This window comes from Ixodes scapularis, unplaced genomic scaffold, assembly GCF_016920785.2.
Source record: "Ixodes scapularis isolate PalLabHiFi unplaced genomic scaffold, ASM1692078v2 PGA_scaffold47__10_contigs__length_4178495, whole genome shotgun sequence".
Taxonomy (NCBI): domain Eukaryota; kingdom Metazoa; phylum Arthropoda; class Arachnida; order Ixodida; family Ixodidae; genus Ixodes; species Ixodes scapularis.
Genome location: NW_024609876.1, coordinates 1,164,021 through 1,188,820, shown reverse-complemented (window position 1 = coordinate 1,188,820; position 24,800 = coordinate 1,164,021). Strand labels below are relative to the sequence as shown.

At 48.0% G+C, this 24,800-nt stretch overlaps 1 protein-coding gene across 1 annotated transcript; it reads left to right on the top strand.

Annotated features, from left to right (window-relative positions):
- The first annotated feature begins 735 nt into the window (after nucleotides 1–735).
- Nucleotides 736–24,580, top strand: LOC120849024 (zinc finger protein 543-like). Its single transcript, XM_040221114.1, has 3 exons — nucleotides 736–743; nucleotides 885–1,468; nucleotides 24,234–24,580. Exons 1-3 carry the CDS (start codon nucleotides 736–738, stop codon nucleotides 24,578–24,580), a joined length of 939 nt encoding a protein of 312 aa, XP_040077048.1.
- Nucleotides 24,581–24,800: the final 220 nt, after the last annotated feature.

Sequence of the window (24,800 nt, the reverse complement as noted above, 5' to 3'; positions counted from 1 at the left end):
TGGGTCACTACTTGCATGTTTACTAACAACGGGGTGTCGCACCTAGTAGATAGGGCGTATTTTTGTGCGTGTGTGTAAGTTTGTGTCAGTGTTTCACCGAGACCTATAGCTGATTATGCGAGCGTTAAGGCTTTTGGAGAGGTTCCGTCGGCGTCGCAAAGTTTTGGAAAAGTAATTGTAATTTTTTTATGAAATTTTGCAATTACTGACGCTAGAAAGCAATTAAATTAAAATTCCTTTCACCCAAAAGTAAGAAATAACAATTAAAAATTACAAAGAAAAGTAATTATACCACAGTATTTCAATTACAAAAATTGAATTACTAATCAAGTATGGCTTTTCTACGTCTGCTTAGCCGCTGACCGCTAGAGCGGAAGCCAAGTCCGGTGGTCCGGTTGCGTGAATCGAGCGGTGCACAGACTAAGATACCACTAGAATATTCTGACGCCAGGCATTAAGCTAGGCTAGATGGTACATGCATTAAAAAAAGCACACACCATTAAAGTAGACAAAGGGCTTAGAAACAGAGGACACACACATTGATGAAAATAAACCCTGGGGAAGGGGAACAAGAGGGACAAAGGACAAACACAAATCTTGTTCCCCTTCTCCAGGGTTTATTTTCATCATTCTTGTCCAGCTCGCTTGCACCTTTGCATTTAATTGCATTCTAATAATGACACACAGATTGCCTTGTGTCTCTAGTCTGTTTCTAAGTTGGCTTAAATTTATATTATGCAAATGTAAGTTTTCATTCTGTTCTCTTTATTACATAAAGCTTGCTGATATCACGGAACAAGAAAGTCATTCAGAAATAACGCGTCTCCCTCATATTGCCCTTGTATATTCCCGTTTTTGTTGATGCTCCGTTTTTTTCCCCCCAGGCCGTTCGACAAATCTAAACACGAGACGTCCGGTGAGGACAACGTCGACACCCGCAAATTCGAGTGCACACACCGGGGCTGCGAGTACCGCACCAACAAACGTAGCAACATGACCCGACACGTCAACGGGATGCACGGAGACCTACCCACACCGCGACTATGCTGCGGCCAGGAGTTCGGAAACATGTTCGCCATCAAAGAACACCGCAACCTGATGCACCGCAGGGGCGACAGCGGTCCTCCGATATACAAATGTAAGGAGTGCGCAAAGATCTTCGAAAGGCAGGGTCTTCTGGCGCGCCACATGTGCGTGCACACGGGCGAGAAGCCGTTCGAATGCGACGTCTGCAACTACGGAACGAGCCACAAAAGCAACTTGGAGCGCCACAAGGCTGCCAAACACGATAACGTGAGAGCGAAGCCAGATGGTCAGCCTTCGAATGACAAGAAGAGTTCCTTCAATGAAGACTCCGGCATCGGCACTGACTACAGCGCTCACTCCAGGCCTGCCTCCGCAGGGGGCGGGGACGACGTTGCAGATCAGCGTGGATGCACCGAGGCTGGGCCCAAACGCACACCACTGAGTGAGTAGTTTCTTCGTAAGAGACATTCCGCAAAGACTGCATGAGGCTTGTTTATTTCTTGCATGGACGCTCCTGGCGCATTGGTCATACAAAACCTGCTGGCAGACGTGTTTCAAGCAGGCGTGCGAATGAAGCAAACATGCTCCGAAAATGCTTGAGGCAATTCCGCACATGATTCTGTCATCATGTCTTTAGCGAACATTGGGTTTTGTATGACGTACGAGCAGTTTGTCTGCCTTCGACTTGATCAAGCATTTTTCTCACGTGTGCACGTTGAAACTATATCTTTTCATGGAGTTCAAAGAAAAGATCAAGATAAGAAAAAAAAGGCTATACATAGCTTCATTTTTTTTTCTGCCATAACGTGAGACAACGAATCACGGCGCAACGTGGGATCAACCCAGCAAGTGACGAAACCCAGAATACGAGTATACTAAAGCATTCCGATGTGCTAAGGGACAGTGGACATAATGTTTCACTTGCTCAATGATCCTTCGCACATAGCATTTTTTTAATTTAATCGTAATATCGATCGGATCATTCGCTTGAAACGTACTCGCCTTCGCCGTCATTGGCTGTCTTCGTGTTCTGCGAAAACGTAAACTAGAAGACATATTTTTTAGAGTGGATGCATCGCCCAGGATTTTAGAATATTTTCGGGTTTTTGTCGTGACCGCGCACCGGTCAAACGTTGACTCCTCGTATATTTGACGGACTTTCGAAGTTATTCACTTATCTTCAGCCACTTCCGTCTCAAAAAACACGTGTTTCTTCTCAACTGACATAAGAGTGCTTACTGAGTTGATTGATTTGAAGACCCAGCAAACAAGCGGCAGCTTCACAAGAAACTCAAGAGCTTTAATTCCCTGCGTCAGTTCTCATACTTAGGAAAAAAATTGGTAGAAAAAGAAGAACGAGCTCCACGCTCACCGTTCGCGAGCGCAAGCCCCGATCTCGTTTCCATGCTTGCCATCTTGCTGCTCTCTTCTTCGCTGGTACCCGACAAGTTTGGTCTATTCTCTTCACTATTTCGACCACGAAATGGGTCACGTGCCTACTTCCACTGGTTAAAGGGGTTGAACTGGTTGGTCGGTAAGAAATCAATTTCGCAGGTTTACCTGGCAAGATTGTATGTTGCAAACTGTTCTCTGTGAGTATTCAGCACTCTTCCCATTTGCCACAAGTGCCTCGGGGCATTACAATCATGCACAAAAACGACATCGTCTACACTGAGCTTTTGACGCATTTACTAGTTGCACATTGTGCAGATCCAAGCCGAAGCAAGTGTTCATGCTACCAGCGTTTCCAAAAGCTGTCCGTTAAGCGTTGTCGATACTTGATCCACTTGAGTAGCTTTGTTCATTTGGATTGGCGCTCCGTCTTTGTGTTGGGTCATGCAAACACGTCAATCTTTTTCCAATCAAGATATCTCTTGGGGTTATCGGGTTGGGCTCCGTGGCGTCTGTGGTGTCCATTGCGAGAGGTCGGGAGTTCATTATTCATTCAACTTCGGTCAAAACAGTGGATAATTTTTCAAAGGTTGGACATGCCCTCCCCAGCACTATCCGTAGGGTGGTCTTAACCGTTTGCATAAACCTCTCCCACCAGGCTTTCAACAATGGGGCACCGGAAGCAATGAACTTTCATGTTATTCAGCTGTTGGCAAGATGAGACTTAAAATCTTCTTGCATCGCCCTATACCGTGCCTGTGGATCGTTCGACGACTTCTTAAATGTTTGTGCGTTCACAAAATAAATCGTTGTTGGCAATCCTCTTCGTGCTGTGAGAAGCCGGAATGTCGCTTAAAAAGCTTCTGTAGGCATTGCAGAGACAAGTTCAAGGTGAACGGTGGGAGATATATTTCAGAAAAGTCACGTTCGACGTATGATTTCGCGCTACCCATTGCTGCCTTGACGAACAAGGGACCTGCAAAATCTACGCCTACAACATAAAAAGGCGCGCTTTGTGACAGTCGGTCAACAGGAAGTGGAGCAGTTGGGGCTGTGTCAGCAGTGAGGCGGAATCTCCTGCATAAACAGCAGCTGATCACTTTGCTTCTACTAATCCTCTCTCTAGTATAACTCTACTATAATCCGAAATTGGTCTCGGCGTTGCGCCAACGTGTCTCGTTCTCCTCAGTGAAGAACCTATGAGTGTGCGTTCTGTACAACCAGGGTTGTGAAGCAGTGCTCACTTGGCATTAAGGTTGGGTGTCGCACGTTGTCCGAAGCTAGCAGCATCTGAAGCCGGCCTCCAACCCGGAGGACATTATCTTAATACAAGAATAGACTCATCTCTGATAGAGACGATTTCTTTCGAACCTTTTCTTTATCCAAGAGGCTTTCTATCTTTTTTGGGTAAATACTGTTTGGAACGTTGTTGATCCAGTATAGTTTGGCCCCAGCTATCTCCTCGGCACTCAGTGATCCATCTGAAGGTTTGCCATTTCAACATTTCTTCAAAAATCATACACTACGCCGTCACTCTCAAATCCCGATGAAGTTCGCTGTATCTCGTCAGATCCAACAGTGGCTCAGGTGGTGTTCTTTGCTAGATCACGTGAACTGCTTTTCTCTATTCTTTTAACAAGTCCGCCTTTTCGTTCTTCGACCTCAAATCTGGCCATTCATTTTCCAGTTCAGTCAACCACGTTGGTCTTGACCACTGTACATCACTCGACACCAGTCGGGACTTTGCGATGCCACCGGTAAGCAAATCCGCTGGATTGTCACTCCCCGGACAGTACCTCCAACGAGAAGGATCAGTTTCCCTTTGTACCTTCGTAACTCGGTTGGTTACGAATGTCTTCCACATGCTGTGGTCGCTCTAAATCCACGTCAATGTGACGAGGGAATCCGTCCAGAGTGTATATTCGTACGGAATCTCTGGGATGGTATTCACCAGATATCGGTGCACTCTCGACGCCATGACGGCTCCTATAAGTTCCAGGCGAGAAAGCGTCTGCTTCTTGATTCGAGCGATCGGAGCCTTTACCAATAAAAGCGTAGGTCTTTATGGTGGCGATACCTTTTTTGTTATGTACGCTGCTGCTCCATAGGCACTTGGGCTTGCGTCCTAGAAAATATGAATAAGGCTGTCCTTGCACTGTCCTCTTTTTGAATACAAATCTGGGGAGGACAAGTGCATCGATCTTTGGCAGGTCACGACCCTATTTTTGCTTTCGTACTTCAGGTCTCCAGGTAGAGCACTGTCCCAAGTAATCCCTCTTCCACATAGCTTCTGACAAAGTGTCTTCACTTAGATTGTGAAGGGTGACAAGACTCCCAGGGGATAGAAAATCCTAGATGCGGCTTGCAAAACAAATCGTTTAGTTCTTTCGTTAAACTCTACGAATTTTATTAGAGTTGGCAACAAAAACGTCGTCATCCTTGCCTGGATAACGTCAATTCCCAAAACCTTTATTGTGTTTTATTCAAATATAGGCGTGGCGTTTCCTGGAATTGTCTGTTCTCAAGCTGGAACATCTCTAAGTGCCTGTGAATTCGTTGTCCACTTTCGAAGAGTCATTACTGCGTCCTGCACAATGGCGTCACTATGTAACTTGATGCCTTCTTCCGTGGTACATGTGCCAGTAACCATGTTGTCCACATTGAAGGAGTGACGGAGTACGTCAGCCACTTCCTTTTTCTATGTGGGCAGATTTTTTGGGTGTTCTAAGATCGTAGCCGTCAGAAAAAAATGAACTACAGGTAGCACCAAAAAGAACCCTTTTCATTCTTCAGGTCTATACCTCTTCGTCCTTAAAAAGTTGAAGGGCGGTAGCTCTTGAAAACAGAGAAAACGGAATGATCTTCTGAGTTGTTTTGTTACATATATATTAAGAAATTCTTTTTGGATGTCTGATGTTCTGGCGAAGCGGCTTATTTTAAATTTCAGCGATATTTCAAAAATGTCTCGATAAAGGTTGTCTCGTCTTTTCAAACATTCTTTCAGACTTGCACCCAGCTGTAAGTGAGGGTGCACTGAAAACAATTTTAAGTCGTGTCTTGAGCTCATTTCCCTGATGACTTCAAGATGTGGTACGTAAAATATTCTGCCTTCGTCACCGGCCGTCATGTTCGGTACACTTCTGACTGGCCCGCTATAAGGTACTCTCTCCGAGTTTCGTCGTAATGAAGGATTATGGAGTCATTCCCGAAGAGTCGACTTCCCTATTTCCGAAGTCTCGTCGTCGCTGCTTGCTTGTTATCCTTAAGAATACCAGTACTGTCCTTCAACGGTACCACCACCCCATACTGTGTGCTATAAATGCGAATGTTCTGCTCAAACTGGCGCATAACAATTGGCTTGTTGCGGACTTTTGGTGTCCTTAATATAATTCACAGGCTCTCTGACTCCCAGAATGATCGAAGAGCGTCTTCAACTTGTTCTGTGCCGGTGATCTGCAGGACACAGACGACTAAGCTCGATTGGTTTATTTGCATCTTCAGCATAGGTGTCCGTCCTTGGAAAGTCCAACACAGCTTGGTATTTCATGCAACAAGTGTGCTGCAGGTCTTACTCCGAGAGACTTCACCAGTCATAAAGCCCAACATTTGGTCAAATCGAATAAAAATACTGATGCCTGGTTGTGCGGAAACTACTCGAAAAATTATGCGATGGAAAATTAACCTTCCCTGTTACTCCATGCCAGCTACGAAAACTGAACCCCTCGTTAAAGTAGATATGTCTTGACATATGACCGAGATTTTGGTCGCTTCTATCTTGTATACGTCCATGTTGAGTTGGCTTCTAAATTTAAGCTCTATTACATGACGCTTCTTGCACTCTTGAGTCGAAGCAGAAGCAAACCTATTGAGTGACATTTTGGTGTAGCCAACGCACTTAAGCTGAAGGCGTCTTGACAGATCCCTGGTGACAAACATCTGCTGGTTACCACTGTCGATCACACCTCCAATGAACCTACAGGAGGTATCGCTGACAGCCCATGCCCGGAAGGTTTGCAAACGTATTACTCCGAACCCTCTGATGTCTTTGCGGCTTGATGAAGTACAAACCGCCATGCTGTACTTTGGGTCGGATTTGCCTTCTTTGACTTTTATTCATGCCGGGTCACAGATGAACTTGGCATGTCTTCTAGCGCAATTGACACAGCTAATATTTCTCCTGCAGTTTGTTGCTCGAGGGCCACTAAGGGTGCATCTTAAGCTACTCATCTCTTCTTGCAAACGCGGTTTCTTCTGGTCTAGAGGAAGATTGGAAGAACAGTCTGCAGTACCATGGCTTGTTCCGTTGCAGAAACAGCATTTCCCTTTATGTGGTGAGGGTCTGTTGCAGAGCACCGATGCGGTCGGTCTAGGAGATTTACGTCGAGCAATGTTGTCCTCGTGTCTCGTGGTCTTTGTGTCCTTTGTTTTCGTGGTCTTAAACTCTGTTAAAATAAAAAAGCGCAAACACTAAGAAAAACTTAAACTCGCTCTTCTTCAGACTTTCGACATTTATAGTTAGAACATCGAGCAGTGGATCCAGTTCTGAGCGGTGGCAAGGGCCCTCAGCAAATAACGTTTTTCCCCACAATTTCAAACTCGTGTAGTTTTGCTTTGCATTCGCATGTAGGGCAGTGAACTGCTAGGTGTCCTGCTGCTGTTAAGGCTAGTAATGATGCAGAATGTTCTCTTGTTCTATTCTTTATACAGGGTCCTGTTTCGCCTATACACCATCTGTCACATGTCATGGGAATCTTAGAGATGACCTCTTTGTGGCATTGGGCATACTTGGTATTGTGTGCCACGTCACATTGTTTTTCGTGTGTGTATTTTTCCTTGTAGATATTGCCACACATGGAAGAAGCCTTGTTCGGCACGGAACACACGACCTGTAGCGCTTGCCTGCTCGCTATCTTCTTTAGCTTGTGGGTAATGCCATAAAGATATGGCACCACATCTATGGGTCTTCCCGGTTTCTTTTTTGTTTGTTGTACGTTTCCCGAACCGCGCTTCAAATTCATGCAGATCTTTTCGCATATTGATGTCAGAAGCGTGTTTGAAAGGCCAGCTTCAAGTAGCCTAGACATTTGTATGCCAACACTTTTCTCAACTTGGTGCGCACAGGACTTCTTTAAGGCGGATGTTAGCGCTGTGGTGGCGACCCCCCGTTTTATGTTTTTGAGCTTTCGGAGTTGAACGGCAGAAACCTTTTGCAGGAACGAGCTTGATACCTCCAACATACGTGGTTTTCTTTGAATTCTAAGGTGAGATCCAGAAACATAATAGTTTTATTTACAGGTAGTTTATGAGTGAACGTCAATCCCGTGCAGCTCTGTTCAAATAATCTCATTACGTGTTTTCGGCATCCGTTACTTGGCTCTTCCGTTTTGTCGTTGCAAAGAATCAAGAAGTCATTAACATACCAGAATATAACTTCGATCCGGGGATCTTTCAAAATTTGTCGGATGGCAATTCCGCAAGCTGCAAGGAACACGTCACTGAGGTACTGCACCACTCGTGATCCGATGCACCCCCCGCTCTTCTGGACAAATTTTTTATCTTGATGGATCAATACCGTCGCATAAGGTACACACGCAACAACTCCAAAGAGCTGTCTTGTAACATTTCCGTCGCGTTTTTGAATATAGTGAGGCTTTGCTCTTCAATGGTCTCCCGAAGTACTTTCATGATGCTCGCGTGTGGATTGGAATAATACATATCTTTGATGTTCAGAGAAAAACCAGAAGCAATGTTTCATCCATTTCTTCAAGAAAGATCACTATTTCGGCTTTTGATATCTTGAAGGGGTCTTGTGCCTGAATTAGAAATAGTTGTTTAGCAAGAAATGTTGGAACGTGTGTTTGTCATGTATTTCTCTCTGATGCGATGGCCCGTAACGACTCCCATTCTTCATGCGCCCTGACTAAGACAAAAACTGACAATTCGTTTCCATGATTTTTGTTACAAGACTTCCAAGGTGGTTATTTTCTAGTATATTCAGGACAGCTCTTTTGTAGTAGTTGTCCTTTTTCCGCCTGAATGAAGTTGTTGGCAATGGTTCGATTGGCTTTTTCAGCGTACTTCCCTAAATCGAGGACGATACTCATAATCAGATACTCATAGTTTTAGATATTTTACCCGCAACTCACGCACTGTGTGCCCGAAGCTAATATTTTGATGGACAGGGCTTCTTAGGTTTGCAAGGCAATCGATTCCTTCATTGATGATCAGTTTTGCTTTTCATTCTGGAGCTTTGGACGCGATGTGTCTGAGTCTGGCTGAACTGCAAATTTCGTACCTTGCTCAAGTACCTTTCTGGCTTGTGTTGAAAGGTTGACTTCCCCAATGACCTGAAGCGGAGGACTCCTGAGCTCTGGGTTATTGCTGCTAAATCTTTCCGCAATGGTAATAATTTGGCTAATCGCTGAATCTTGATCACGCAAGCGAGCACTTACCTGGTTGATGAGTCTTTTGTTTAGTGCCCGTCGGGTCGTTCCTTTAGTGTTCCACCTTCCTATGGGTATCCACTGCGCTGCCGAGTCTTCTCGTGGGTTGTCCCTGTCCTTGATTCCCGGGTTTCGGCATCAAATGGTGCTGTGAAGAACAAGGAAACAGCGGCAGCTGCGCGAAAAACTGAAGACAACGTTAGAAAAAAATGATAAAAAAGGGAGAACGAGCTTCCCGCTCGCCGTCGGAGAGCGCTGGCCCCAAACTCGTTTACATGCTTGCCATTTTGATGCTCTCTTCCTCGCTGGTACTCGACAAGTTTGGTGAATTTTGAACAGTGTGTTCGCTGTCTCTCTTGTGTCAAGACACTTGTACCTCTCTTCACCTCAAGAGCGGTAGTAAAAGAAGTCCGACTCCTCGCGGAGCATTACTAATTTCCACCTTTATGTAAATAATTATGATGCATGGAAGGGCAGTTTTGATTATATATATGTTATCTCTATAAAGACATTCGTGATTTCAAACCCAAAGCATCACTTCTCCCTCCGATAACCAAATATTGTAAAAACTACTTCGCGGGGCGTATAAATAATGCAAAAAACTTCCTGTTTTTTTGTTTTTTTCCCCTTGAGGTGCAAACGAGTAGAGAGTCAGCAAGACTAAGAAATGCAGGCTTGGTGAGCCTCGCGCACGTCATCACCGCTTCGCAGCCAGTGGGATTAAAGCATGAGCCGATGAGGACACCGACGAGCGAATTCGGGAGCTTGATCAGACATGTACAAGTTACTCAAAAACGTCATTAGGTTAAGTTACTGAGTACTGCACCTCAAAAGTAATTTGAGTAGAATAGAAATAACTCAAATGGGAAGTAAATGAATAAATCGGTAGCTACTGTAAAGAAGTAGCGAATTACTTTTGAAGTTATTTGTATATTTTTAAGGTAACAAGAAACTACAGAAAGATTTGCCCCGTTAGCGAAATTCTGCGAGTGAAATATAAAGTGGCTTGTGTTTTCACAGAAATTCTATAATAGCTGGTTCTGCTTCTGTGTGCCTAGCTGTTTTGTACTTTTTTGTTTTTTGGTTAATGATGTACTGCGGATGTATCATTTCTACTTTTAAGTTTAGCACCGCGTGAGCTTTATTTTGCAGAATGTGCTTGTTTGTTTACGGTGTTACGTAAAATATACCTAAGAAGTACTTAGAGTAAAGTACAATGTAAATGAGAGGTTATGCATTTCAAGTAAAGTAGTAAGTGCAATGTACCGGAAATAGTAGTAGTAGTAGTAGATTAGGGTTTTATGGCGCAAAAACATGCGCCAAGTAATTGTACTTGAAGTGAAGTACTATTAATAGAATGTACTTTCGAAGTAAAGTAGAAGTACGTTTCAACGCAATCTCTCATGGTGCTCTTTCATCCCCTATAAAGTGTTTCTTTATCTGGTATGCATTGCTCCAGGGGTAATGGGAGGTTCGACAGCATTTTTCGGAAACGGCGACAAATATTGGATAAAGTCGAGTCGCCACAGAGTAGTTGATTTACTCTCGCTGACGAACTATGTAACACAATCAACTTATAAGGCACTTATTTTTATCGGTTTTATAGCCGCCATTGCTTCACTCAGAGAAATGACCAGTTGACGACTCGAAAGACGATAGTGCGTTTTCACATGACGATACATCACTTCTTGTTTTCGAATTTGGGGAATGTACTTTGAAAAGGGGAGTTGTACTTTCCTCAAAAAGTACCAGAAAAAATACTTGAGTCAAGTACAAGTGCATGATCAAAGTACGTACTTCAAGAAAAGTACAAGTTTTCTAAACCTACTTTAAATAGTACTGTCCCCTCCTTCTCTTCTCAGTCCTTTGCGCGTTTAAAACCACTGTCTAAGTACAATTTACTTAAAGTACCTTCCAACGCTCCTTGTTTGTTATTTTTTACGTAAAAAACGGTGGGAGAATTACCAAGTTGTCTCGCATGATGTTGGAATCGTGCAAGACATGCATATTCTAAGTTTCCGGAGGAAAGGCAAGGTAAATGGCCACCTTTTCTTTGCCCTTTTGCACGCGATACTTCATATAAAGCACATACTACGGAAGCGCCAGATGAGTTTCGGAGAGGGTACTGCATTTTGGTTGCCTCCTTTGAGTGAGGATGCAGTGCGTACAGCTCCTGTACTGGGCGAGAGTTGTCGGGGAGAAGCGGGGAAGAGCCCTTTATTCAAATGCGTCAAGTCTCCTTGAGCTTCGAGACAAAGAGAAACATCAGTCTTTGACGCTGTAGCCGCAGTAACTCGGCCTCTCTTGCAACGTGTCCGTCAGATCGCCACGCCCGGTAGCAGGATTGTTGCACCGGGGTCTCGTGAAATGTTTAGGGAGGTTTCGGACCCTGCGAACCTCTCCCTCACGCCTACGCCACATGCTTTCCTCTCTTTAAAAATGTCAGCTGATCTTCCAACATCTGATCTCTTCCTGTGCAGGAATGTTTGTTGATAAACTAACCTACCACTAAAATGTGAAAATAATTCGCAATATAAGTGGAAGTTACTCCGAAAAAGTAATTAAACTACTATTTACCGAAATAAAATTGTAATGGAAAGTTACTAAACTACCCAAAAAAGTAGTCGAACTGCAGTAACTTGAGTAGGGTAGTTGAACTCCGTACAAGTCTGAGTTTGATGCATTAACAGAACAGTCCACGACTTGGGTTTCTTGAGCTGTCGGCGGTGACTACAGCACGTGAACATCGGCGTTTGTTACCAACCCGCCTGTACGCCTTTTTGCGACGAGGATTTGAAAGGCTCATTAGCCATTTTTCGTGAGAAGCAGTCAAAACATTCACTCATTATGAGCATGGCCAGAAGAATACCCTCAGCTTGCCCTGGTTCTATTTCCTTTTTTCGTGGTAGTAGCAGTGTTCTTAAGAAAATTTGCCCTTTTTCTAGATAATCTGATATAATTAATCCCTTATAAACTGAGGGCATGCAGAGGGAGAGGGACAGATAATAGGTGTATTTTAGAGATGTCTGTCTTTCAGGAAGAATAAAGATAGAGAGCGAGAATACATCGAAAAAGGAGAGGAAAAAAGTGTAAAGCATAATGCACATACTAAAGAAAGGCACACAAAATGAAGAGAGCTAACATATGAAACAGGGCCCTACTAGTGCGGCACGAAATATCTCAGTCCGAGCTCAATTCACCGAGCACACCACATCACAGTTAGATGCTGTCAGACTGACGCATAAATATTCATTCCCTCTTGCAGCTACGTTTATCAAAGACGCTTAATCGGCGGTCGCCCTGCTTCTACACCGTAAAAAAATAAATATTGGGAGTTCCTCTGCAGACATAACGGCAGAATTAACTGCGGACACGCGTCATGCATGTTTGAGGCATGTTTGACTCATACATTTGTATTCTTTGAACATGTCTCCACACAGTGTTTGTCGGACCAATGTAGTAGATAGTTCTTTGTTCTTCTCGATGCGCCACGGACTTCCGATGTCATCAGCGAGTAGGCTCGATGAGGTTTGGTATGGGGTAGGTATACTTTATATACAGGGAATCACGATACACCAACTTTTACGAAGCAGGAAGGGAACTTTCTGGCCGCACCGCGGACCCTCTCCGCGGCTATTCGAGGTGAGGCCTGCCCACCTAGCTCCAGACAAGAACCCTTTCTCCAGCCAAGACCACGCTTAAATACCAGCGCATACGCGCTGCTTACAATCCCCCCAAATGAAAGAACATATAAAGAAGCTCCGAACACTGACATCACTTTTCTCCAGCGCCATTCGTCAAAACTGACATCATTTCTTCATTTGCTATTTGTCGAAACTGACGTCACTCCTTCAGAGGCTTTGCCATTCGTCGGTTCTGATGTCAGGTCTTGCGCAACTCTCATACAACCTTGCCACTCCGGTATGCAATGCTCCTCGTCCATCCATCGGAGCACGGAGAGGAAACATGACACCCGGCCAACTTCCCGCAAAGGGCAATCTCTTTACGGGGATACATTAGTAACGAATGCGAAGGTGGCGGCGCCCGGCAACACATATCACCGAGAGCACGTCGAGAAAGCGATAACCAATGACGCCAGACCTTGCAAATGTCATACGAGAAAGAAACAGGCCTGAGACTCCGTCTGCAGACTCTCCCTTGTACAGTGTATAATGGCCGAGTCCCACTACACACCAACTCCTCTCTGTGACGTCACGACGCGGTGGTGGCGCGCCGGTCACACTTCCGGTCTGGGGCTGTGGGCAGAAGTCCCCATGCCATACGTGTATTCCTGCGTTGTTTTGAAGGGAACCAGACAAAAACCTGCCTTCTCGTCAAAACGCCGGGGCTGGGGCCGTACCAAAAGAGACGAGAAACGTTTGAAGGTCAGTTTTCACGTGCTCGGTTCGTCCGAGAACCTGGATATGTGCCGTGAAAAGGGAAAAGCAGACGCCGTCGGACAACGATTGCTTGGGCGGGAAGCACTTTGAGTTGAGTTCACGGATACTTGTGGACATCAGATTAATTTGTTTTATTCCAACATGAACGCCAGAAAACCATCAAGTTGTGCGGACCACCTGCGGACTGCGTTCAGTGCGTCTTCAAGTTCAAACGGCCGCCTGATCGTTCAAACTATCGTCTGCTCTTTCAAACGTTTATGCTTGTCGTCTGTTCTCTTAGACGATGCCAGCCGGTAGATTAAATGTTGGCCCGGTACTTGCTATACGAAGCAAGCGCAGGCCTCAAAAGACTAAGTTTGAAGGTTGGTAAGCAGGCTCGATGTAAACAGTAAATACAAGCAGATGTTGATCATTGTTACGAGCGACCATCACTGACTTGCTATGCCTAATTGACTCTGTCCGATTCTGCTTGCGATTTTCAGTATCGACGTCGACTATCTCAGCTACGGTTCACGCTTTTGCAGCCTGAGCGGCGTCGCGACTGAAAATTGCGAGCGAAATCTCATCATGCGAATCAGGTTTTATCGTATGCGGCGTCCACGCGGAATGAATAGCCACATGTCACATTATTCACGTGAAGTTTCGCGGTGTAACGAGCCTCGGTAAATTAAATGACGCAGCTCAAGTAGTCAGACATCGCCAGGAAGACGTAGAATCAACAATTCGCACGCGAAAAAAAGCAGGGGGACTCACACCGACGCCGACAACATCGCATTTCAATGGTTTGTTTATGGGCGACGGCGAGCTTTTTGCCCACACCCCCATCGCGCATGCGCGGCGCCGGTGGCGTCCGCTAGGGGCGCTCCGGTTTGTTTGTAAACATGAGTTGGTGTATAGAAATAAACAAACACCCGATAGCCACAAAGAAAAAAATCAAGTATTCGCGGTGAGAAGTTTGGTGGAACGTTTTCACGACCCAGAATGAGGATACTTAAATTTCCTCTGCTAATGCAAGCAGGTGCTATGCCAAGCTTCTTTGCACTCCGATAATTATAAAAATAACACCGTGGGTTGCACGTGAACTACCCAGAGTGAGGAAAATTGAAGCTCCCCTAGTAGGTCGTCCCGCCCTCAAAGGGATGCTAAACAAACATTTCAGTGTCCATAATAAGTGCCGCACGATTTTTCCACGAGCCAGCAGCCGCCGGAGTGCGCGAGCACAGGCCCCGAAATTGACGTCATAGTCCTTAAAAAAAAAAAAAAAAAAAAATTAGTTGTTAGTTGTTTATATAGCAGGAGTTTAGTCTGCCAGAACATGGCGACATTGTTACCCAGTGAAGATAAGAAAGTTAGCCAGTGCAGTACGACAGCCTGGGGTCTTTAACGTGTACCACGAAGCAGTGATACACGAGCGCTCGTTGGCGCGATTCTCATCCAGATCGAAACGGGCAGGGGTGGGGATTGAGCCCAGGATTCGTGGGTTCCGTAGCGCGAGCTTTCGCTCCATGTGCTCCGAGCTGGTGTGCGCTGGCCCACTCGGCCACCGATCCTCCCATATATAGTCCTTTATTCACGCCTAGAGCCTGGTTCACATGCAGCGGTTTTGGCCCTAGAGCGGCGCGATTTCTGCCGTCGCGGCGCTCTGGCCGCGGTTGAGCGGCACGAGCGCCGCAACGGCAGAAATCGCGCCGAAATCACTCCATGTGAAACACGCTTAAGATGACAGAGAAAAGAGTGAGCTCCGGCGGAACGGAGAATAAACACAAGCTTTTCATCTCCGCAGTTTGGTCTGGTAAAAAAGATAGTCAATTCGCTGGTCTAACAAGCATGTAGCTTTCACTTGTGGTGATGAAAAGCCTCCCTTTATTCTCCTTTGGCCCGAAGTCCATACATTTCATTGCATTCTGCGGGCATCTACTAGCTCCGATTCCCACAAACCCTGTCTCCGGATGAATATGACACTTCCATACTTCGCTCTCGGCAAAAGGGTTTAATCACTCACTCATTGCCTGGGGGGTTTCGGGATCGAGGGATGGTCAACAGCGAGGCCGGGGGAGAGTCCGCTGCCATAGCAGCTTCTCTAAGTCCCAGCGGTGGTCATCCACACCGCGTCATGGGGACGTCGTCGTCCAGGGTCGCTGTCCGGTCCGTTTGTCGAGTCCGCCACTCGACGTAGTGCCCGCACTTTCCCCGCGCCTGCGTCCGTCTCCCACCAAATCCCTCGCCAGCGTCTTCGTCTCCTTGTCACCGCTGCACCATCCTTCGTGTCCCGCCGTTCGAGAGCGCTGCCGTCCAAGAGAGGGCCTTCTTTTGTCCGGCTTCCCCTTTTCAAGCCTTGGGTCCTTTCTTCTGGGAAGCCAGTCCCGTGACGTCAGGCGGCTTAGAGGGGTGGTCCAGCCGGACCTTGTGCTGCGCGAGGCCATGGCCGGTCCCCCGAAGCATGACGCATGTCGGAGGCATCGAGTGCGAGTTGCCGGAAATTGGAGTCCGGAGGTTCGGCGCGGGGGAGGGCAGCCAGTTCTCCACACCTCCCTCCCCTCAAGGCTCGGACTCGGGGGGGGGTGGGGGGGGGGGGGGCACAAGGTTGCGTGGTCCCCAGGACCTCAGGCAAGGAACTCGTTCAGCTGAGTGTCACCGATGACGACGAGCACCCTCGATGATGATGATGGCATCAAACCAAGCAGGTCAGCGGTGAACGTCCATTCACTGGGAAGCTCGTGACCGACGGAGCACGGTCCACGAACTGGTCCGGAGCACCACAGCTCACAACACAGACGGGCACACACCGCACGCCGGCTCTTAAAGTTCGCTTCCGTCCCTAATGTAACAGACAGCGAATCGCGCAAAAACGAATAGCGGCACGCTATATCAGTGAAAAGACGGTGAGAGTGCAGGCCGGCTGGTGGTAGCTAATCATGTCGTATTACACCAGAGACTGCGGTGGAAGAAATCGGAAGAACTTTCAGTAGAAGGAACAGACACAGAGAACGTCTCATTGAGACGTGCTCTGTGTCTGTTCCTTCTACTGAAAGTTCTTCCGATTTCCTCCACCGCAGTCTCAGGTGTAATACGACACGCTATATCAGATAGCGCGACGAAACCAAAATCTTTCGATCGTTGGACATGCCACGAAATAAAAACAAAACTCTTCATTTCAATAACATCAGGCAGGGAATCGTCAAGAACGACACGTTCGAGAGGTTCATAAGAGGAAAGCTATTCCTTAACTAAAAAGTATGAGCACCCTCTATTTACTCAAACCGTGTATACGCCCACTATACAACGTTAGCTCCTATAAAACTCAACCGTATTCTTTTAAAGCAGAAAACAATCTACGAGAGCGTCAGAACCGCACACCTCTTACAACATTATTAATCTCCAACACACTCGCGAAGAACGCGCAAAACCTCAAAAACTAACAATAACGTCCCGTAAAACAGAAAAGGCCACAAATCCTGTCCCGTTCGCGAGGTGCGACTCGAGAAAAACACGCTGCCAAGTAGCATTTAACCAAGACGGGCACTCATGCACTCGGCGTTCGCGGCACCCGAGCTACAAACACGCTACAGCCAAGCTACGCAGCACGCCATCATCAGAAGGGGTAATCACCTTACTGAGAGGCCGTTGTTCCGTGGTACCGGCCACTTGCACCAGTACAAAGGGAACAGTACCTGGATCGTGCGAACAGCAGATCTCATTGGACAGCCTATTTACACGGCTATGTCCGCAACGTCTGGGCATGCACCAGATGTTACCGCTTCACTGCTCGGAGGCGACCACCCAACAGGAGCGACGAGCGCGTAACGGCGGTCCGCACCGAACCCCGCACGGGCTCGACAACCGCGACAAGCGCATCGACGCACGTTAGAGTTCTCCGCCGGCCAAACCCCGACACCGCATAACTAAAAAGTCTTCCAGCTGATGTCAAGGCCGGCCGGGATCGAGCAATAAAGGTACGCCGTCAACGCGTCTCGCGACTCTTCAACGTTCTCGAATCGAGCAACGTGTCCACCTACAAACGCAGTAGGTTACGCACAAAGCTCGCCCCCAGCCAAGTCAACACGACGCATGACTGAAAAGTCTTCTTGCGACTGTGAGGACAGGCAGGGTTCGAACAATGTAAGTATCCCACACGCGCACCTCTCAACTTCCGCGCAACGAGCGCGATACCCAAGTGCCAAATAATCCAACCGGCCGGTCTTGGAAATGGACGAGCTAATAAACTATATTTTCTCTGCATAAACAGTTTCCGCAGCGTCGAAGTGTGTACCGCATTTACCGCCGCATTGCAACACCCGCTACCCATTCATGCAAAGGCTGCAGTTTGTACAGCGACGGGCTGACCCAACGCACAACAGTTATAGGCCGCCGACGGCCATGCCGCTGCCATAACTTCTAGGCTTCCCGGGCACGTACCCACCGACGTAAACCGTACGTTTTTCCGGGCCAACCGCGCATCTGCACAGGATAAAACTATGAACAACTCGTCACATCCTCGCAAGACCACCACTCCCCTCGCGCAGGTTTTCACTGCACGAGCCCAGCTATTTTCTCACCTAGCTGTCTTTTCTCCCCTAAATTTATAATTCATCTCTAATCCAGGCCTCTGCACGACCAATTACGCTCTCTACGCCTTCGCGTTCTGTACTGTATCCGCCGTACAGTATCCGCCGGCAGCGCAAAGCGCGCGCTAGCCGCCGCTCCTCCGGAGACGGAGAAAACGAAATTAAAGAGTAACTCCCGCCGCGAGGCTCAACCTTCGATATGGCGGTGTGAGGATCCGGAACCAACTGTGCGCACACTTAAACGGGATCAGACTCACGACTCTACAACCAGAAACGCACGGGTCATGCCCATCGCGTCAGACTTGACTCCACGGAGCATTACACACGCACAGCCACTGATAAAGTGAAAACGGAAACTCTGTGGTTTTCTGCATTCCAATGTCTGCGCACCAGACATCGCGTGTCCGGCACAATTTAGTGTGCTTAGCCCCTAAATGTAGCCTCTGGCCACAAGGTACTCGTTCAAAGCGATCTTGGCTGGAACCACAAGAGCGCATCCGTACCTTGAAACGCTGTCAATTAACGAAGCTCAAAACCGCGCTGACAGCTCACGCAAGGCCAACTGGGAGCTAGCATGCAGTCAAACCGAGACGCTAGTCTCCTCCCGGACAAAATGCAATGCGGGAATAATTTCTAAACACAGTCCATGCATGCAACCGCCATCCCGCAATGGAAGCGTTCTCCACCTAGAGCGATGACTCTCTAACGCGTCCGATCGGTAACAAGCGTTCCAAACCATTACATCGATACGCGAGCAAAGGCGGTTAGGCGCATCACATCCCCCATACCGTGAGCGGGCATCTTTCCCAGCGGACGTGGACGGCCGGAGTCATAGGTGGGGTGACGCCCGACGCTACAGGGCTTGGGAAGTGCGGTAATTTCGACGCACACAGCGCTCTTGCGCAGCAGAATCAACCTGCCAGCATCCAACGGTGCGCTGAACAGCAAATACTCAAAGCGCTTCTCGTAACGGGGGATAGGCGAATTCCTGACAGGCTGGAGAAAAGGGTCAATCCCTTAAAACAGCGGTCGAAATCCGCGCCTCCTCAGACAGGCGATAATGTCAGGGCCTCCGTGCGGCGCTCCCGCGACAAAGATGACCCCCAAAAAGAGCGCGAAACAGTGCCCCAATTCAACCGGAAACAGGTTAGGAATCGAAATGCCTGCCTGATCAAAAATCAGGCCCCACGTTGCGGCCCCAGTTTATGCGGGCATCTACTAGCTCCGATTCCCACAAACCCTGTCTCTGGATGAATATGACACTTCAATACTTCGCTCTCGGCAAAAGGGTTTAATCACTCACTCATTGCCTGGGGGGTTTCGGGATCGAGGGACGGTCAACAGCGAGGCCGGGGGAGAGTCCGCTGCCATAGCAGCTTCTCCAAGTCCCAGCGGTGGTCATCCACACCGCGTCATGGGGACGTCGTCGTCCAGGGTCGCTGTCCGGTCCGTTTGTCGAGTCCGCCACTCGACGTAGTGCCCGCACTATCTCCACGCCTGCGTCCGTCTCCCGCCAAATCCCTCCCCAGCGTCTTCGTCTCTTTGTCACCGCTGCACCATCCTTCGTGTCCCGCCGTTCGAGAGCGCTGCCGTCCAAGAGAGGGCCTTCTTTTGTCCGGCTTCCCCTTTTCAAGCCTTGGGTCCTCTCTTCTGGGAAGCCAGTCCCGTGACGTCAGACGGCTTAGAGGAGTGGTCCAGCCAGACCTTGTGCTGCGCGAGGCCATGGCCGGTCCCCCGAGGCATGGCGCATGTCGGAAGCATCGAGTGCGAGTTGCCGGAAATTGGGGTCCGGAGGTTCGGCGCGGGGGAGGGCAGCCAGAGGCCAGAGGCCAGATTCACGAAGAGCTTCTTAGTTTACGAAAACTTAGCTAAGAAGTTCGTAAGTTAAGAACATCGTAAGAAGAGGAGAAATCGGTATTCACGAACGCGTTCTTAAGTGAGAGGAGGAAAGCGACGTTCTCGTACGGAAAAACTAAAACTTACCGGTGCTGTTGCTATGGCGACGGCGTCTTCGGCAGCACGAACAACCAATCGCAGAGCTCGGCATTTGTTCGGAGCCGTTCGGAGCCGTTCGGAGCACGTGGATTTTTCATAACAAACAAAGGCGGCCTTTCTGCCACCGCTTGTCTGGGGTTCGTATCCGTGCAGTGATATGTCGACGTTAACACGAGTTAAACTCGCCCGAATGCCGATTCCGGGATGCGTAACCACCCCCATTGACTGCTACGAACTCGATCGCTACCAAGTCAACACAACTGTCATCGTTGGTTGAAGACGGCCCGCAGTCGTTCGCAAAGCGACGTAGTTGGGAACAAATTGCCGCGGCGTTTTTTGCGGCCTCGGAAATGCAGGAGCGAGCCGACGTTAAAAAAGATACGTTTGAACTACGACAGTGCCAGCAAGAGCCACGTAAATGCCTGTTCACACTACGGAGCGGACGCGCGCGTTTGATCGAAGTGCTGGATTTGCGCTGTTGGACCTTGAATTGATAAGCGCTTCGGGACCGATCCTTTACAATTGCAACTCGATGCTGACGTGACACCCGGCGAAGAAAGGTTGGACCGGCATTCCGACCCACGAACTGTTACAGCGATCGACAGTGAGGTGCAGTCGTGTCAGAATAAAATGGAATACTAATAACAAAGTGTACATACCATGTTGCGAAGGTAATCCATACGGCGTTTATTTGAGCTTGATATCACACAAAACAGAGATAGAATCGATGAGAGCCCCTTTTCGACGACAGCGTTCGTCACCGTTGCCTCGGAAAACAAGGGGATGGCAAGAGGAAGAGATTGACCTCTTAATCTAGAATTGAGATCAGCGATCAAACTATAATACGGGAAAGGTTCACAAGGGTCGCGCGGGCATATTCTATTCAGCACGCCAGCCGGTCGTGGGCAGACGGTCTTCGCCAAGGACCGTCAGATCATCGCTGCGCCGAGTCGGAGTGCCTGCTAGGCCTATCTGTCGATTGGTCGGAGTCCGTACTCGTGGCCCTTGAAGTTTTTCCCGGGTGTCCGTGGATCCAGCGTTCTTGTTCGTTCGTCGTGGTCTGTTTCAAGTACTTTTTACTTGGTTCTTGCTGCTTGAAGTCGGGACGCGTGAGAAGCGCACGTAGAAAAATAAACATCCGTTGGTCGCCGCGACCAACTGAGCGACGCTGTCGGCCATGCTGATTTGATCGTAAGAAGTGCGTAAGACAGCTTCGGAGCTGTCGTAGGATTTCGTCGTAACCTGCGCAAAACTTACGAAAATTTCGTTTCGTGAATACGGATTTGTTCTTAAGTTTTGTCTTACGCACATTTTTGGCGTAAGATCGTTTCGTGAATCTGGCCTCAGATTCATAAAAAACGTCTTACCTACGACATCTTAGCTACGATGTTCGTAAAGTTACGATCATCGTAAGATGAGGCAAAAACGGTATTCACAAACGCGTTCTTAAGTGAGAGGAGGAAAGTTACGACCTCTTACGAAGAAACGATGACTTCCGGTGCTGTTGCTATGGCAACGGCGTCTTCGTCAAAACGGACAACCAATTAGAGAGCTAGGCATAGTTCGGAGCACGTGGATTTTTAATAACAAACACAGGCTAACCACTCGTTGATAGAAGAGTGTATGTCCTGTCCTGTCTGTGTGTAAATGTTTGGTGTTCAATCTGATTCTCATAAACACGGGCGGCCTTTCCACCACCGCTTGTCTGGGGTTCGTGTCCGTGCAGTGGTATATCGACGCTAACCCGATTTAAATGCTACAAACTCGATCGCTACGAAGTCAACGCAACTGTCATCGTTGGTAAAAGCCCCGTGTCAGTCGTTTGCAAAGCGACGTAGATGAAAACAAACCGCCGCGGCGCTCCTCGCGGCCTCGGAAATACAGGAGTGAGCCGACGTTAAAAAAGATACGTTTGAACTACGAGAGTGTCAGCAAAAGCCACGCAAATACCTGTTCACACTCGGAACGGACGCGTGCGTTTGATCGAAGTGCTGGATTCAGACTGCGTTTCGGTAAGTGCTTCGGGACCGATCTTCTACGATTGCAACTCGATACTGACGTGACACTTGGCAAAGAAAGTTTGGACCGGCATCGCGTAGCTCCCACAAACTGATATAGCTCGACAGTTAAAAATGGCATCCTAATAACAAAGTGTACATACCGTGTGGCGAAGGTAATCCATACGGCGTTTATTTGAGCTCTATATCACACAAAACAAGGAGATAGAATCGAGGAGTCCCTTTTCGACGACAGCGTTCGTCACCGCTGCCTCAGAAAACAAGGTGATCGAGATCCTCTGAAATTTAGTTCAGCTATCAAACTATTCATACGGGGAGGGTCCACAAGGGTCGCGTGGGCATATTCCATTCAGCAAGCCAGCCGGTCGGGGCAGACGGTCTTGGCCAAGGACCGTCTGAGCAATGCTGCGCCGGAACGGGTCGGAGTGCCTGCTAGGCCTATATATTCTGCCGAGCTCGCTTGGTCGGTGGGATTGTTGCCTTTGTTGCCTTTTCCAGGTGTCTGTGGATCCAGCGTTCATGTTCGTCGTGGTCGGTTTCAAGTACTTCTTCATTTTTTTCTTGCTGTTTGAAGTCGGGACGCGCAAGAAGAGCAGGTAGAAAAATACATGTCCGTTGGTCGTCGGCGACCGAGCAACTGAGCGACGTTGTCGGCCATGTTAATTTGATCGTAGAAAGTGCGTAAGACAGCTTCGGAGCTGTCGTAGGATTCTGTCGTAACTTGCGCAAAAGTTACGACAATTTCGTTTCGAGAATACGGATTTTCTCTCAAATTTGTCGTACGCATTTTTTTCGTCGTAAGTTCACTTTGAGAATCCGGCCTCTGATCTCCACAATTCTTATGCGCAAATGTAGGATTATGGCGTCAATTTTGTTGCGTCTGCTTGCGCACACCGGCTGCTGCTAGCTCGTCGAAAGAACGTGAGCCACTTATTACAAAACACTAAATTGTTTGGTTCAGTATCCCTTTAAGCTGAAACTACAAGCTCCGCCTTCCGCGCGAGCTCGCCGGCTTCCGCAGTGCTTTGGTTGCGTATGCATGCGCGTTCACACTTGTGTTATCAAAGACAGAACGCTGGAGTTGAAGGGGAGCTTCTAGTCTTTAAGGGCGAACGAAGTATTCGCTCTCTCTCGAATGAGTTGAAACGGGGTGGCCCCAGCGTGCAAATCGCACCCAACCACTTCCGGTTCTTAACTAGTCGGTGAGTTTTGCAGTATATGCGAAATGAAATACACAGGCTCTTCTGGAAACGGCCACTTTAGCACTATCAGGCTTAAGTCATTCTTATGATAAAAGAATGACGAGTGAAAAATTAGAAAATAGAAAATATACGTGAACCGGAAGTGTGCCGGGGCTACCCAATAGAGGCCGCCACTGAGTTAATTGCCAAACAAAGAAGGGTCGATAGCGAGCTTCCCACCGCGAATAGGAAGTAATCACTGGCGGACATAGCTGTGTGCTAATGGCGAGCTTCCACAGTTATTTTCCGTCGTGCATTCCACGCCGCTAGGATTGCCGGTCTTAGCAACCTGAGCTTGTTCTGAGGATACGCTCTCAACAATACCCACAAATATGGCGTACAGTGAAGACGCGAAGGTATCTTTGGCAGACCTGCAATCCCTCGTGGTTACTTCACGAGCACCTAGAGTCTGCAAGCGTGGCAAAGGTAACCTCGCGCGGAGGCTACATGGACTTGCGACTCGTCAGTGTCGGTTGATTCTGTTTGTCTCTCCAGTGGGTCTTGGCCATTAGCAATGTGACCGCAGCTTTCGACAATTCAAGGTCCGAGGCACGACTTTCTCTGGAGCGAAAGTTGGTCTTTTACACGTTTCTAAATCAATTACAGGTAATTACTTCGATGAACTATCTCTAATACATGGACCATAGTAAGTAAGGAGCGACCTTGAAATTCGTTTGCTGTACATTAACTTACTTTTCGGGGTGTGAACAGTGACCTTGTTTATTAATGTTTTCCCTAAACTTAGAGGGACAATAGACGTCACGCGAAGTCATATTACGCTACACTACGAGTCGACACCGTCTCGGTGTCACCTGACAGGACGTAAGGGCACGTCACGTCAATTTCCCTCTACAGTTATCAGATACATTGGCGCACGGTGTCAAAATCTGGTCACGTGACGTAATATTACGGCGGCGAGTCATGATGTCACCTGACTCACTGACCTCATGTGACGTCAATTTGTCCGTTTAACTTGGAGGAAAAGGCACGGACAAATTGCTGGGTTCAAGTTACCCGGTCCAGAACTGAAGGAAGACGTTAATTGGTTCCCTAACAAAAGAGTGATTCTACAGTCACGCGTAAAGAGGTGTATATTTCGAACTTTCAATGGGAGCTGTTCATTTTGTGGTTTTTAACGTTCCCCATTTAACAGAGCGTCAAGGACCCGGCTGTCCTGCCAAGAACCGTATCTCGATCACGGAGACCTTGGAGCAGCAAATTAAAGACGCTGTCAAGACACCGCAGCCGGTCAAACGCAGGAAGCTCTCGAGCGCCAACCGGAACATCATCGCCCACGACCTCCAAGAGGCCGGCCCGAGCGGTGTCCAGGCGGGAGGACGCGGAAAGCAGGACCTGGGTACCCACACCCTGAATAATCTTTTATCTGAGACTGAGTTGCCGCCCAGAAAACGATACGACGTAGATGATGCGGAATTGGACGCCGCGGAGGGGCTCCTCATGCTGGAAACTTCACCCTGCCCAAGCAATGTCCCCACCTAGGCGGCGGGATAGCTGATTAGGCCTGATTGAGGTTAAGGATTTGCCGCATCTTTGAACAGGCTACTGGTCAGCTCTATCTGGCTTTGGAATGGGCGAGCTCCTCAAAGGGCTTCGCAACTTAAAATCTATGGAGGTGAGGCGGCATGTAGAAATAGATGTCGATCCTGATCTTGCTCCCGTCTTGTAGAGATTATTCGGTGCTAACGTGCTGGTCTCCATT